General features: G+C 41.2%; 1 protein-coding gene across 2 annotated transcripts in view; it reads left to right on the top strand.

Annotated features, from left to right (window-relative positions):
* Window positions 1-14,170, top strand: part of st8sia3 (ST8 alpha-N-acetyl-neuraminide alpha-2,8-sialyltransferase 3) — a 41,542-nt gene extending 27,372 nt beyond the window's left edge. Inside the window, exons 1-5 of one of the 2 annotated variants that reach the window (XM_072573884.1) lie at window positions 3,364-3,427; window positions 3,612-3,842; window positions 9,490-9,612; window positions 10,118-10,675; window positions 12,460-14,170. In XM_072573884.1, the coding sequence (XP_072429985.1) occupies window positions 3,664-3,842; window positions 9,490-9,612; window positions 10,118-10,675; window positions 12,460-12,745 (1,146 nt within the window). In that variant the 5' untranslated portion in view covers window positions 3,364-3,427; window positions 3,612-3,663 and the 3' untranslated portion in view covers window positions 12,746-14,170. Of the gene's footprint in view, window positions 1-3,363; window positions 3,428-3,611; window positions 3,843-9,489; window positions 9,613-10,117; window positions 10,676-12,459 lie in introns of those variants that run through there. The other variant, XM_072573890.1, reaches the window with a different exon arrangement.
* Window positions 14,171-15,851: the final 1,681 nt, after the last annotated feature.

Below are 15,851 nucleotides of genomic sequence, written 5' to 3'. Positions count from 1 at the left end.
ATTGGAATAGTCATGAGTCTGGAAGAACACAGCAAGCCAGGAACAATCAGGAGGTGGAAAAGTCAACATTTCAGATGTAACCCTTCTTCAGGACCAAGTGGATCCAAACAAAGGGAATTCATGGAATGCTTACAGGATGGCTTTTTGGAACAGCTTGACATGGAGCCCACAAGGGAGCAGGCTATTCTGGACCTAGTGCTTTGCAATGAACCAGACTTTATAAAAGATCTTAAAGTAAGGGAACCCTTAGGAAGCAGCGATCATAATATGGTAGAGTTCAGTCTGGAGTTTGAAAGAGAGAAGGCAAAATCGGATGTGATGGTGTTACAGTTAAATAAAGGTAATTATGAGGGCATGAGAGAGGAACTGACAAAAATAGACTGGAAGCAGAGGCTAGCGGGGAAGACAGTAGAGCAAAAATGGCAGGAGTTTGTGGGTATAATTGAGGACGCTGTACAGAGGTTCATCCCCAAGAAAAGAAAGATTATCCAGGGAGGGATTAGACAGTCATGGCTGACAAAGGAAGTCAGGAAATGTATTAAAGAAAAAGAGAGATCCTATAAAGTGGCCAAGAGCAGTGGGAAATCAGAAGATTGGGAAGGCTACAAAAACAAACAGGGGATAACAAAGAGAGTAATAAGAAAGGAGAGGATCAAATATGAAGGTAGGCTAGCCAGTAATATTAGAAATGATAGTAAAAGTTTCTTTCAAAACATAAGAAACAAACAACAGGCAAAAGTAGACATTGGGCCATTTCAAACTGATGCTGGAAGCCTAGTGATAGGAGATAATGAAATGGCAGGAGAACTTAACAAGGACTTTGCGTCAGTTTTCACAGTGGAAGACATGAGTAATATCCCAACAATTAAAGGGAGTTAGGGGGCTGAGTTGAGTATAGTTGCCATTACAAAAGAGATAGTACTAGAAAAGCTAAAAGTCTTAAAATTGATAAATCTCCTGGCCCCGATGGGATACACCCTAGAGTTCTGAGAGAGGTGGCTGAGGAAATAGCGGAGGCATTGGTTGAGATCTTTCAAGAGTCACTGGAGTCAGGGAAAGTCCCGGATGATTGGAAGATCACTGTTGTAACCCCTTAGTTCAAGAAAAGATCAAGACAAAAGATGGAAAATTATAGGCCAATTAGCCTAACCTCGGCTGTTGGTAAAATTCTAGAATCCATCATTAAGGATGAGGTTTCTAAATTCTTAGAAGAGCAGAGTCTGATTAGAACAAGTCAACATGGATTTAGTAAGGGGAGGTCATGCCTGACAAACCTGTTGGTATTCTTTGAAGAAGTGACAAGTAGGTTAGACCAGGGAAACCCTGGATGTGGTCTATCTAGACTTCCAAAAGGCCTTTGATAAGGTGCCACACAGGAGGCTGCTGAGCAAGGTGAAGGCCCATGGTGTTCGAGGTGAGCTACTGGGATGGATTGAGGATTGGCTGTCTGACAGAAGGCAGAGAGTTGGGATAAAAGGTTCTTTTTCGGAATGGCAGCCTGTGGCGAGCGGTGTCCCGCAGGGTTCAGTGTTGGGGCCACAGCTGTTCGCATTATATATTAATGATCTGGATGAAGGGACTGGGGGCATTCTAACGAAGTTTGCAGATGATACAAAGTTAGGTGGACAGGCAGGTAGTACTGAGGAAGTGGGGAGGCTACAGAAGTATCTAGACAGTTTGGAAGAGTGGTCCAGGAAATGGCTGATGGAATTCAACGTGAAAAAATGTGAGGTCTTGCACTTTGGCAAAAAGAATAAAAGCACAGACTACTTTCTAAACGGTGAGAAAATTCGTAAAACCAAAGTGCAAAGGGATCTGGGAGTGCTAGTCGAGGATTCTCTAAAGGTCAACATGCAGGTTGAGTCCGTGATTAAGAAAGCGAATGCGATGTTGTCACTTATCTCAAGAGGGTTGGAATATAAAAGCACCGTTGTGCTACTGAGACTTTATAAAGCTCTGGTTAGGCCCCATTTGGAGTACTGTGTCCAGTTTGGTCCCCACACCTCAGGAAGGACATACTGGCACTGGAACGTGTCCAGCGGAGATTCACACGGATGATCCATGGAATGGCTGGTCTAACATATGAGGAACGGCTGGGGATCCTGGGATTGTATTCATTGGAGTTTAGAAGATTAAGGGGAGACTTAATAGAGACATACAAGATAATACATGGCTTGGAGAGGGTGGACGCTAGGAAATTGTTTCCGTTAGACGAGGAGACTAGGACCCGTGGACACAGCCTTAAAATTAGAGGGGGTCATTTCAGAACAGAAATGCGGAGACATTTCTTCAGCCAGAGAGTGGTGGGCCTGTGGAATTCATTGCCGCAGAGTGCAGTGGAGGCCAGGACGCTAAATTTCTTCAAGGCCGAGATTGATAAATTCTTGTTGTCTCGAGGAATTAAGGGCTACGGGGAGAATGCGGGTAAGTGGAGTTGAAATGCCCATCAGCCATGATTGAATGGCGGAGTGGACTCGATGGGCCGAATGGCCTTACTTCCACTCCTATGTCTTATGGTCTTATGGTCTTAGCACTGGGGGTGGGTGTAAGGGGGAACTGTAGATAAAAGTGGTGGTGGGAGTAGGGTGGTGAAGTGGGGATAGATGTTGACAGGTCAAGCGTACTACCTGTTTGGTTAATTGGAGGAATGAATCCAGCTGCCTGGCTTGCTGTATTCTTCCAGCCTCCTGCCTGTCTACTTTGCATTCCAGCATCTGCAGTTTTTGTTTTGTCTCTGTTGGAATAGTCATGTCTAGAGGTAAAATGATCATGGATGAGAGACTGGACAACAGATGGCCTGGGGCAGAGATGGACATGAATACTTCAAAAAACCAAAAGAAATGCAGATGCTCTAAATCAGAAACAAACACAGAAGTTGCTGGAAAAGTTCAACATGTCTGGCAGCATCTATGAAAAGAAATTGGAGTTAAGGTTTCAGACCTGATTACCCTTCTTCAGAACAATGACACTTTGAGTTTGTCTTTTGCTCCACACCATTAACTTTTTTTTAATGAAAATATACACTCATTCATTTCCTGCTCTCCTTAATAGATTAGCTTACCAGTTTACACTTGGCTTCAACTGCATCTGCCACCTGCTTGCCCATTTCCTTAAGTGTTGCCTCCAGACGTTTTGTTTTACAAACCTTCTTTGCTATTTGCTTAACTTTGCCTATTCATTTGTCCCCTTCCAAACCGAAATATATATTTCTTCCATATGCAACAGTTCTATTTTTTTTAATGCAGCCACTGTCATTCAAGTTACAATATATAACTTCCCTGCTTTTTTATTCAGAACTGAAATGCTAAGCATTTGCTAAGAGTTCATTAATAAAAACCTTAAGCTTGTCGGGTAAATAGAGGGAGACTATTCCAGTCACATTTAGCCTGCAGCCGGGGAATGGATGGAAGCAGCGCCGGTGCAGTGTGTATGTGGAGTTGTGGGGGGTTTCACAGAGCAACGCGACGTATCACCAACGCAACCACCTACCATTTCTGCATTGCAGAATTTTGACTCCGTCCATTTTTATTTCACATATAAAGCAGCACAATACATTGTCAATATAACCGACTTACTTTTCTCTTTTTCTTCCCCCTCCTTCTCTTGTTAAGATAAGCGAACAGATATGGGCCTGCTCTCGTTTTATTGTTGAGGCGTTGCACTATGAGGATCTGCAGGATGGTTCGTATGGCGAGTGTGCTGGGTTTGGTGATGTTAAGCGTCGCTCTGCTTATTTTATCGCTGATCAGCTATGTCTCACTGAAAAAGGATAACCTCTTCGCCACCCCACGATATCTAGGTTCAGCCGGCCCTAGGCTCTATATGTTACACAGTGGATTTCGGTAAGTCGAGGTGGTGGGGGGTGGGGGGGGGGGGAACATTTCGTTTATATGCTTATATATAGAAAGCCTTTGATCGAAATCAACAGGATCCATGCAAAATGAGACGGTCTAATCGGTTTGCGGCCCCGGTACCCGCTTTGCTTTCCAATCGATTAACCACTGGATTAAACTTCAAATAGCTCCAATAAAACAACTGCATTATGTTTTATTTTCACAAAGTAGTAATGGTATTGTTTGAAAGAAGCACGCAGACCCGTGCATCACTGCGGACGCAGAGCATCTCTCTGACATGTTCAGTCTTTCTGTGCACTCTAACTCCCCTCCCCCATCAACACAGCCCCTCTCCGGGCACCACGGTTGAACCGACGGTATGTTTTATCCACAGCCCACCCCCGTCTCGTTCCATGTAAAAGAACAGGTTGGGGTTGGGAGGAGGGCCGGGGATAGGGCTTAAAGGAATGGAATATTTCGGGGGGGTGGGGGCCACTAGACCAGACGTTTACGGGTTGTCCTCCTTTAGTGACTAAGATACAGCGGGGCTGTGGTATCGTGGCTGGACACACGCAGTGGTCTATCAGTCTCCCTGACTGCCGAGGCCTACAGGGGTCCCACAGAACAATCATCCCTCATTTCAGAGGGAGGGGATGGCTAAATGCTTCAGTCGGAAATGTTGCAGTTGTTTGTGTGTCCATATTAATTGTAACTGTTGGTCATAAGGACAGATATTCCCAATGCTGTACCCGTAAAATAAATAACATGTTTGTTGTTGTTATTGCCCTAAGGCTGCATTTGCAGGCAGCACTCACCCAGTTGGAAGAATTTGTGCAAAACATTAAAATTTAAAACAGAAATCGAGAACATTGTTCGGGCACATAATCAACAAATGTGCAAGTTCCTTTACACAAGGAATCTGATTTTAATTGATTACTTTTTTTGTAGCGTCTGTCTATCAGTTGTCTGGGAACCATTCAGGAATTAATGATTACATTCCTGACCTGAGACCTATTATCACAACGCGGATTTGTTTTAAAGAGCTCAGATAATCAGCACAGCTTTGTGCCAATCACCACAGTGTACATGAATATCAAGGAAAATTCGCTCTAAAAGTTCCTGTAATACAGGCGTTGGTTCTCTTACAACTACTGGAACTGAGATGATGTGGTGCAACTTTTCAAATATGCTATGAATATTTGTCCAATGCACTAATTCCATGGTGCTGATCGAAAGTTCATTGGGACACGCCGTATTTTGCATTTACATAGCCCCTTTAATACAGTCAAACCTTCGAAACCTATTCACAGAATAATCAGAAAAACAAATGGTGCGCAGACAAAAGAAACGTTTGAATGGGTATCTCAAAGCTGGGCCAATGAAGTGCGACCTAAGGAGCTTCTTTAATGGGAAAAGTTTTGTATGCAACATTCCTAAGCTTGTGGCCTAATGTCTTGACAGCGCAGAGGGGGCAGGGAAACCGGTATGTAGACGGCACCAGAATTATTGCAATAAGCCTCATTGCATTTAATAAAAGGGGAAATATCCAACCAGAGACAAATGTTTAACAAAGCCAGCATAGTAATTTAGTGTAAATCAAACAAATTTAAAATGAACAACTCAATTGGCAGAATAAGTAGTACGCTGTATTGGTCATTGTCAAAAGTAGAAGTGCATTTGATAATGGATAATCCATTTTTATTAAATTAACTAAATAAATTTAACTAGTCTGATCACCATACACTTCATGTATGAATGGTAGACTGGTTAGTTAGGATTGGTGCTGGATCCTCTACTTTTTGTCATTTACATAAATGATTTGGATACATAAGAGGTACAGTTAGTAAGTTTGCAGATGACACCAAAATTGGAGGTGTGGTGGACAGCGAAGAGTACAACAGGATCTTGACCAGATGGGCCAATGGGCTGAGAAGTGGCAGGTGGATTTTAATTCAGATAAATGCGAGGTGCTGAATTTTGGGAAAGCAAATCTTAGCAGGACTTATGCACTTAATGGTAAGGTCCTAGGGAGTGTTGCTGAACAAAGAGACCTTGGAGTGCAGGTTCATAGCTCCTTGAAAGTGGAGTCGCAGGTAGATAGGATAGTGAAGAAGGCATGTGGTATGCTTCCTTTATTGGTCAGAGTATTGAGTATAGGAGTTGGGAGGTCATGTTGTGGCTGTACAGGACATTGGTTAGGCCACTGTTGGAATATTGCATGCAATTCTGGTCTCCTTCCTATTGGAAAGATATTGTGAAACTTGAAGGGGTTCAGAAAGTATTTACAAAGATGTTGCCAGGGTTGGAGGATTTGAGCTATAGGGAGAGGCTGAGTAGGCTGGGGCTGTTTTCCCTGCAGCATCGGAGGCTGAGGGGTGACCTTAATGAGGTTTACAAAATTATGAAGGGCATGTATAGGATAAATAGACAAAGTCTTTTCCCTGGGGTTGATGAATCCAGTACTAGAAGGCATAGATTTAGAGTGAGAGGGGAAAGACATAAAAGAGACCTAAGGGGCAACTTTTTCACACAGAGGGTGGTACATGTATGGAATGAGCTGCCAGAGGAAGTGGTGGAGGCTGGTACAATTGCAAAATTTAAGAGGCATTTGGATGGGTATATGAATAGGAAGGGTTTGGAGGGATATGGGCCGGGTGCTGGCAGGTGGGACTAGATTGGGTTGGGATATCTGGTCGGTATGGACAGGTTGGACTGAAGGGTCTGTTTCCATGCTGTACATCTCTATGACTAAGACATGGGATCCAGAGGAAGCTAGCTACTTGGATACAAAATTGACTTGAAGATAGGAGACAGAGGGTGATAGTGAAGGAATAATTTTTGGACTGGAGGCCTGAGATGAGGTCTGAGTGTGCTTTGAGGCTCACTGCTTTTCATCATATATCTAAATGATTTGAGTATGAATATAGTTCATGAGTATGAATATATTTGAGTATGAATATGGTTAGTAAATTTGCAGATGATGCCAAGTGCAAAGGACAGTAAAAAAAATTATCTCAGAGTACAAGTGGACCTTGATCAAATGGGCCAATGGACCAAAGAGTGGCAGACAGACATTAATTTAGATAAATGTGCGATGGTGTACTTTGGTAAGGCATACCAGGGCAGGATCTATGCAGTAAATGATAGGGCCCTGGGGAGTGTTGCTAAACAAAGAGATCAAAGGCACATAGTTCCTTGAAAATGGAGTGACAAGTAGACAGGGTGGTGAAGAAGGTGTTTGGCACACTCGCCTTCATTTGTCACAACATTGAGTATATCATGTTGGGATATCATGTTGCTGCTGTATAGGACATCGGTGAAGCCACTTTTGAAATACTGTTTACATTTCTGGTCACCTTTCTAGAGGAAGGATGTTGTTAAATTGGACAGAGTTACAAGGATATTGCCAGAGTTTGACCGTTTGAGCTATAGGGAGAGGCTGAATAGGCTGGGGCTTCTTTCCCTAGAGCATCAGAGATTGAGGGGTGACCTCATAGATGTGTATAAAATCATGAGGGGCATGGGTAGGGTAAATAGCTAAGATCTTTTTCCTAGGGTGGAGGAATCCAAAACTAGAGGACATAGATTTAAGGTCAGGGGGAGGATTTAAAAATCATCTGTCGAGTAAAACCTTTTTACACAGTAGGTGATGCATGTATGGAATGGGCTGCCAGAGGAAGTGGTGGAGGCTGATGCAATTACAACATTTAAAAGACATCTGGATGGGCACATATATAGGAAGGGTTTAGAGTGATATGGGCCAAATGTTGGCAAATGGGACTAGGTCAGATTGAGATGTCTGTACAAGTTGGAATGAAGGATCTGCTGCTGTGATTTATGACTCCAAAAGCCCTTCATAAAAGAGGTTTCAATTATATAGCATATTTTACAATCATATGACATGCTCCAATGTTGACAGCCAGTGAAGTAGTATTCTTTTGTAATGCAGTACATGTACAGGAGGCAGAAAACCTGGGTTTTAAAGTCAGCATTTTTACATTTCCAAAGGTCTGCATCATAAAAAGAGCACACCAGGAAAAAAGCCCAGAAATGATTGTAACTAAATAAGTTTCAGAATTAGAAATTATCAGATCTGTTATATCTGTTGCATATATGGGCAAAGTGATCAAATCTGACTTGGCCACTGCCAACCCACAATCCTACAGTTAGAAATCAGCAGATGGTGAAAGGCATGGCATGGGGAAGCACGTGGGAAGCAGCATGAGAAGAAGAAACATTTGGCCTAGATTTAGATGGGGTGAACCTGACTGATAAATCCCCAGAACCCGTCTGGTTAAACTACAAATTAAGGAGGAAGTGGAACTCTGGAAATTATTTACTTAAACTTTCAAAAACTAATAATCCATGTAAAGATTATGTGTAACATTGTAAATAATGCGGCAAGATATGAGAATCCGGAGTAATTCTTAGAACAGGGTAAAAACAAAACCTGAATAAATATGGATCAGAAATTAGTCATCAGAGAATGAATGGCGGACTGGACAATGGCTCTGAAGGAGGAGGGTAAAGGTCAATGATTTGACAATGTAGAAAAGTAAATGAAGTTAACGCTTCAGAATACTCAGCAGGGCTGTGAAATCCAAGTCTGCTAAAAAACATCTCAACCATATATGCAAGTGGAAAGTCCAATTTGGCCTGGCATTGGATGGTATGTACATAAACGAAACTCACAAGATTGATCAGAGATATCAAGGAAGTCAACTGAAAAGTAGTCATAGAATCATACAACACTGAAAGAGGCTATTTGTCCCATTGAGTTCACAAAAATAAAGAGAGATGCAGGCTGCACAGTGAAGGTAAAATATGAAAAAATTCACCAAAGTTGAAAATGTTGCAAAATAATCCAGGTGACATGACATAGGTTTAACTTCGTACATTGAAAACATGCCAGTAAAAATTGTATTATTGAGGATAATCTGTTTAACTGGCAGAGTCAAAGACATGAGGAGTTTCAATATGCAAATCGGAGCAAGTGTTTGGCAACCCGTTCTATTCTTATGTTCAATTAACGAGTATTTCATTTTGAAAAGTTACAGGGGGATTCTCAGGGTCATCCATTAGAGAGATGAAGAATGGAATCTGTGGAGTACAACTCCGCCCTCCGGGAAAAGACATGGAATATCAGTGAGGAAATCTAAAGGAGATATCTCCTGGGGAGGGGTGGAAATGAAAGTAACTGACAGAAATAACTAAATTGCCCAAACAGTTAGTATCCAAACAGCATGGATGAGGGGTATTTTTTAAGATACTTCGAAGAAAGATTGATTATAATTTGCTGTGATACCGAAGGTGAGTTCGAGTACTTGAGTCCTCTGAACAAGCAATTTGTAGAATTGCCTCTTATAACCTAATTATAAACTTAATATTAAACTTTGTGTCAGTTTTTCACTTACATTTGGATAGCTCCATGGGGGATGGAGGGTGCTGCGAACATGCATTTCTGCACTCGTCAGCATAAATGATCAAATAAATCCTATTAATAGCTTAGCTTTTTTTTTAACAATCCTTGAAAAGTTCGTAACGAAATGAGGTATTTTGTGGATCGAGTGTTGTCAGTTCACGAGTGATTAAACTGAACGGGCAACGGTAATGGTGACTTCGAATTAAAACTTGGCGATTTTTCCCCCCCCTGCAGGTCACAGTTCTCTTGGAAATTTCTGGATCCTTCTTTTTTGCCAGCTGGAAGTGGCCTTAGTGACAATACTCGTGCCAACTCCGCGAAATGGACTTTCAACACAACATCCTTTTTAAAGCAAAGGCAAGTCACTCTGAAAGGCGTGAAGTTCCAAAGGGGCTATACCGGAAGTAATTCATTGCTTGTATTGTTTAACTGTCTTTTTTTTAACTTTTTGATCTTTTCATGCTACCTGTTCCCCCCACGCCACACAAACACACACACATGCCCTCGCGCTTTCAAATTAAACCAAAAATCTGATACAGTGCGGTTTGTATTATGTACAACAAAAGTGGTATCACCATTAGAAAGAACTGCCAGAAATAGCCTGTGAAGAGTGCCAGTGCGATATTTTACTATAATATCGGTAATAAGCATATTTTAAAGTTGCAAATTCACAAAGGGAATCTATTTAATACTTAAGACACGTTTTCCCTTCCCACCGGCTCTTTTTGATTCTTTTTTTAACTACATTTTGAATCTACTGAGTTTTTTTACTGCATTATTAGAGGTCTGTGCTCTGAATTCACATTCATTGCCATGAATGAACTGAACTAACTTGTTCTCTTTGTGTGTATGTGTGTTTTAGGAAGGACATCAGTCGCTATGTCGACATTTATAAAAATTTCACCTTGGTTAAGAAAAACGTGCGAGTAGGACAGTTGCTGCACTACGATTACTCTAACCACAAATACGTTTTCTCAGTCAGCAATAGTTTTCGATCATTGCTCCCCGACGTGCCCCCTATATTAAAGATGCACCACAACACATGTGCGGTGGTTGGGAACAGTGGGATACTAATCGGGAGCCATTGTGGAGCTGATATCGATAAAACAGATTTCGTGTTCCGTTGCAATTTCGCCCCAACTGAATCTTTTGAGAGAGATGTTGGCAAAAAGACGAATCTCACGACATTCAACCCAAGCATCCTCGAAAAGTACTACAACAATCTATTAACAATCCAGGATCGAAATAAGTTTTTCCTGAATCTTAAAAAGCTCGATGGAGCCATTCTTTGGATCCCTGCCTTTTTCTTCCACACCTCCGCTCCGGTGACAAGAACGTTAGTAGATTTTTTTATAGAGTATAGAGCACAACTGAAGGTCCAATTGGCTTGGCCTGGGAACATAATGCAGCATGTCAATAAGTGAGTATCTGTGGCCAAGGATGGGGTTTTTTTCACCAGAAATTTCAAAAAGAAATCGCAGGATGTTTCATTATATTTAGTCGATCTTCAGTTGCCTTCTTTGTGATTGAAATATTGCTGTGACCATTTTTCATTTTGAGCCATATCATAATGTGCGATGCTGAGGCTTGACAGGTTCTCCTTGTGGCAAGGTCTGGAACTAGGGGACTCGGTTTAGTAATGACAAATGGAGATGAGCAGCTTGTTCTCGCTGTCTTCCTCTGTAGGACTCCTTGTCAGAGAGCAGTGGAAGCAGGGCCGTTGAGTATTTTAAGACAAAAGTCGGTAGACTCTTGACTAACAAATGATTAAGTGAATCAAAGGATATTGAGATGGGTAGAATGTGGGGTGGAGGGTTGATCTTATCGAACGGTGAGGAGCTGAATGCCACTTAAAGTTCTTAGGTCTATTTAATTTGTCCCCTTTGATTTTTTTTCGCTGATTCGCCGCCTTGTTCCTGATTGGTTCAGTTTCTGTGCTTTCTTGAGTCATATTAGAGTCATTGAGATGGACAGCATGGAAACAGACCCTTCGATCCAACCCGTCCATGCCGACCAGATAATCCAACCCAAACTGGTCCCACCTGCCAGCACCCGGCCCAAATGATTCTGAACTTCGGCTATCCCCTCCCCCACAACTCCCACAGATGGATTAAAAGGCCGAAGCTAAATGACTATCGCTCCTTACCCACTGCACCGTTTGCACTGTTCAGTGACATTTAAAACATAATATACAATTTGATATTTTTAAATCTAAAAATAGTCACAAGCGTGCACACACAAATGCACACACTAGTCGTTGAGATTGGTCCCGCATTTTGCAAAGCAGGTACTTCACGTCATTGTTTTGCACAGTCTATATAGAATGGTTCTGGAGCCCTGACTCCCGGGTCATGCTGATCCTTTTTCTTATTCAGTCTCGTGCTCTAGCCTGTCTTGGAATATTCTCTTCAGCCTCTTGCTGTGTCCAAATACCCGTGCATCTTATAAAGTCATTCTATATTCACACTAGTGGACTCACAGACCTGCAGTTCAACCTCTGATAAGCGGGCAAGTCCGCTTGTCTCCCGGCCAAAAACTAAAATATTGCCGAGCATTTTCTCACCTTTTCTATTCTGAATACCATCTTCATTAAAACTATGGAGAAATTTACCTCAGAAAAGTGAAGTGGTCAAATCATTAACTGATTACATTCGTTTGTAATCTGTTGAGTTTTATTTACAAGAATAAATATTTCTCCAAGACGCTTTCATTCCCTTCTCTTAGCCATGTAATCCCCAGTCCCAATCCCAGATTTCATCTTTCACTCCTTCACCAGATCTTCATCTGGATCATTGCACCTCAGGACCGCACGAAGGCCAACGGTACTCATCCAGAGAATGAGCGACAATGTTGTCAAAGATTTGCAACATCTCTCACATGCGACAAGAAATGGCGTGAGTGACTGGTGTTTAAATAAAAACAGACAGGATGAGAGAAAGCCAAACAGAAATGAATATCGAGAATGTAAGAATGCAGAAGATAGGAGACAAGCTCGGAAAAAAAATATAAAGGGAGAAGAGTGGGAAAAAAAGTCACAGAGATGCAAGGACAGTAAATAAAGCGATAGGGTAGAGCAGATATTAAACGCCTAAGGAATAAAAATAGAACAGTAAAATTTACCAAGATAATTAAGTATTGTTCATGAAAGAAAATCCACGGATGATTGACGTTTTGTCATTTTTTTGTTACTCTATTGTTGAACAGATATTGGAAGACCAAACATCTATCCCCAAAGCGTCTAAGTACAGGAATCCTGATGTATACACTAGCGTCAGCCATCTGCGAAGAGATCCACTTGTACGGATTTTGGCCTTTCGCTTGGGATCCCAACACAGGAAAAGAATTGCCATATCACTACTACGACAAAAAGGGGACAAAATTCACAACCAAATGGCAAGAGTCACATCAACTACCAGCAGAATTCAAGCTGTTGTTCAAGCTACACAATGACGGCTTGACTAAACTGACTCTCTCACGTTGTGCCTCTTAATAGGATGCTTTTGAAGTGCCAAGTCATTCCTTGTTTTCATTCTTTGTTCAGTTTTTGATTCCAAATGCGTTTTGTACCCAATGCGTTAAGCTCTCTATAGGCGACGCTTCGTGATACATTGCTCAAAGTAATTCCAACAGCTGTGCCACTGACGTGTTCATGAGTTTTCGTGTACTGTGGTAGTAAAGCGTTTATTTTATATTGGCCGCAAGCGGTTAGAGCAGAATTTGGGGATGAGATGTGGTTCCCTTTAAAGATATTGAACTTTTGGCAGTTGTTTTTAGATGTCAACTCACGAACAGCAATAGCTGCTGTGTAGCTGCTAGTGGCGACTGAACGCGGACTGGCGATATTGGGCGTTCCCGAGATAGTAACGGGCGGCGAAGGTCACAGAATTCTCTAAACCCGGTATTTTAAAAATGACTCCTAATCGAATTAGACATGGATAATAAATGCTGGCCTTGCCAGAGATGCCCACATCCCACCATTGAATAAGTAAGGTGAGATATCTCTATGTTGAAGGCAATCAGGTAGTTTTACCAGATGCGTTGAAAAGTATTAAAGTCAGGGAAAATATGTTCCAGTGATTTCGCTCGAGAATTTTTGTTATCCGGCCTAATTCAATGGTACCAACGTCATAAAACCACAGTCTGCATGTTCGGTGTGCTCAGCACGGGAGTTATTACAATCAGCTTTTGGAGATTGTTTTTGTTATTGAACTTTTAGGTCAATTTCTTACATTTTAGCATTACACAGCTAGTGAGCTCCAAGCATCCTGTCTGATTTCAAAGACCGAGTTGCCCGTAGAATGAAGTGCAAACCTGCAATAATTAATAACCAATAAAAACAGTCCCAGCATGACAGGCTCGAGAAGCAGAGTTGGCAGAGTTTCGCTGAAAGACAGTCTCGTGAGAAGTACAATGAAAGAGGATTGCAAATGAATTGTTTATTTAAGCATATCCATAAATGAAAAGCATTTGGTATCTCTCAAGTCTGTTTATATACAATATCTTGTACGGTTGTCAAAGTGAACATGCGAGTCTTTTTGTATGTACGTGGCACAAAGTTTTTTAACCATCAAATGGACGGTAAATGTACTACTTTTGTACCGATACTTAAAAATAGACTTGTTTTATTTCTTTTAGAGCTTGAGGAGACAAATGAGTTTCGAAGTTATAATGAATACACTTCCTTTTGCTTGTTTAGTTGATCCATGTCCCTGCCGCCAAGTAAAAGCCGGGGTTTCAGTGAGAGGATGGCTCTTCATTCTTCACTCTTGTATTGCAAAATTCAAGAAGTCTGTAAATATTTTTTCTCATGCCTGCTATTGTTCATCTATACTAAATTACTTATTAACTTCTGTGAGAATTTTGCTTCAGTGGCGTGACCATTTGTTGGTAACTATATAAAGACGTTTGGAACAAAGCAGCGCGTACTCATTAATGGCAATATCGCCTCGAAAACATGACAAAATCTTACTTGTTTACCAAAACGAAAACTTTTGTGTTTGCAATCTCACGAACAATTCTACTTTGCTTAAAAGTTCCGATCATTCCACATGAGTTTCCATGGCTTCGGTCTCATGCAGTCCCGTGAAAATAAACAGGTTAATATATTTGATTTAGAAAAGTCCCGATACAGTGATTGCCGTGAGACCATAAGGAGTTTACCCCGAAATGAATAGCGTGATTTAAATTTAAAAAGCATCATTCGTTACCCGAATGAGTTGGAACTCTGAGGGATGTCGTTGCAAAATTAGAGCCGCTGTTCACATCTTGGCTAAACCGAGGCCTCTCATTGTTTCCATGTGGAAATGAAGGAGGGGAACACCCTGTTTAGATAAATGCTTTTACATTTGTGCCTACCTACAGACATTACAAGGGAATGCTTTCATATGTATTCGGAATTTGGACATTTGGGGGTTAATATGATATAACTATAAAATAATTAAGATACAGGTAGTTCACGTTAATGTAACTTTAGGCCATAAATTAGCTGTACGAATTACGCTATCCCTCTCTATGTCGAACTCTAAATATGCACACAACATAGAAGGAATTATTCAATTTGTGAACATTTCAATCGTGCATTTCCACTCCCCGTTTAGGCGCCCGGCTTGTGTTTGACCGCCCCTCCAAAGTTAATGTAGTTTGGAAAGTTAGACTCCTAATTATTTTATTTATTTTCCAACACATTTCCACTTGCTGTTAATCTCACTGCGGGAGTTGAGGAACAATCCTGACTATTCCTTTCCCTCAGTTCAATTTTTGATCTACTGAGTCAACGGCGGTCATTTGATCAACTTTATTTTTAAAACTTCCATGTCATTAAAAAGGTTTCCGCCTACAACCACCCGCACCAGCTTTCAGAATGTGTGACCCTTCAGAATGCCCGAATCAGAAACAGTTTCCCCTTTTCCGTACTATTAAAAAATATTTGACCAACTGCTCAAAAAATCATTATTATACGTCCCGCGGAACAAGCCATGCAAATTAAATAATATCAAATAACAAAAGAAATAATATGGAACTATTTATTAAAACCAGAATATTTCCTCTACCGCACATATTTGCCTTAATTATGCTTAGAGTCATATACCAAATTTACAAAGAATTTCATAAGTGCTATTTTGGACATTTGACCGGACCCAGCAAGTCTACATTCTACTCCACTATTTATATTCCTCTCATTACGAAAACCAAATGATTATTTTCCATGAAAATCCATCTCACTTCGTATAGGCTGACATTTCAGGAAATGTCTCCCAAAACACTTATTCATTACACGTATTTTAATGAATAGTACATGATACAGTTTAATAAAAACGGCACGAAGATGGACTCCCCATTATTACCACAGAACAACAGGTGAACAAGGCCTTGTAATCAGAAACAGAAATTGCTGGAAAAACTCAGCAGATCTGGCAGCATCTGTGGTGAGGGATCAGAGCTAACGTTTCGGGTCGAGTGAGCATTCCTCAGAACATCTTTATAATCTTACCCTTACCAACAAACTACGTTGTTTACACATATTTTCCGATGCCTGTGGGTGATATATACGTTCAACTCTTTTTTGTCTACTGAGCTCTTCAAATGTATCTACAAAG

The sequence above is a fragment of the Chiloscyllium punctatum genome, chromosome 1 (genome assembly GCF_047496795.1).
Source record: "Chiloscyllium punctatum isolate Juve2018m chromosome 1, sChiPun1.3, whole genome shotgun sequence".
Lineage (NCBI taxonomy): Eukaryota > Metazoa > Chordata > Chondrichthyes > Orectolobiformes > Hemiscylliidae > Chiloscyllium > Chiloscyllium punctatum.
The sequence above is the reverse complement of the archived record's forward strand: the minus strand, read 5'-3'. Positions and strand labels throughout refer to the sequence as shown.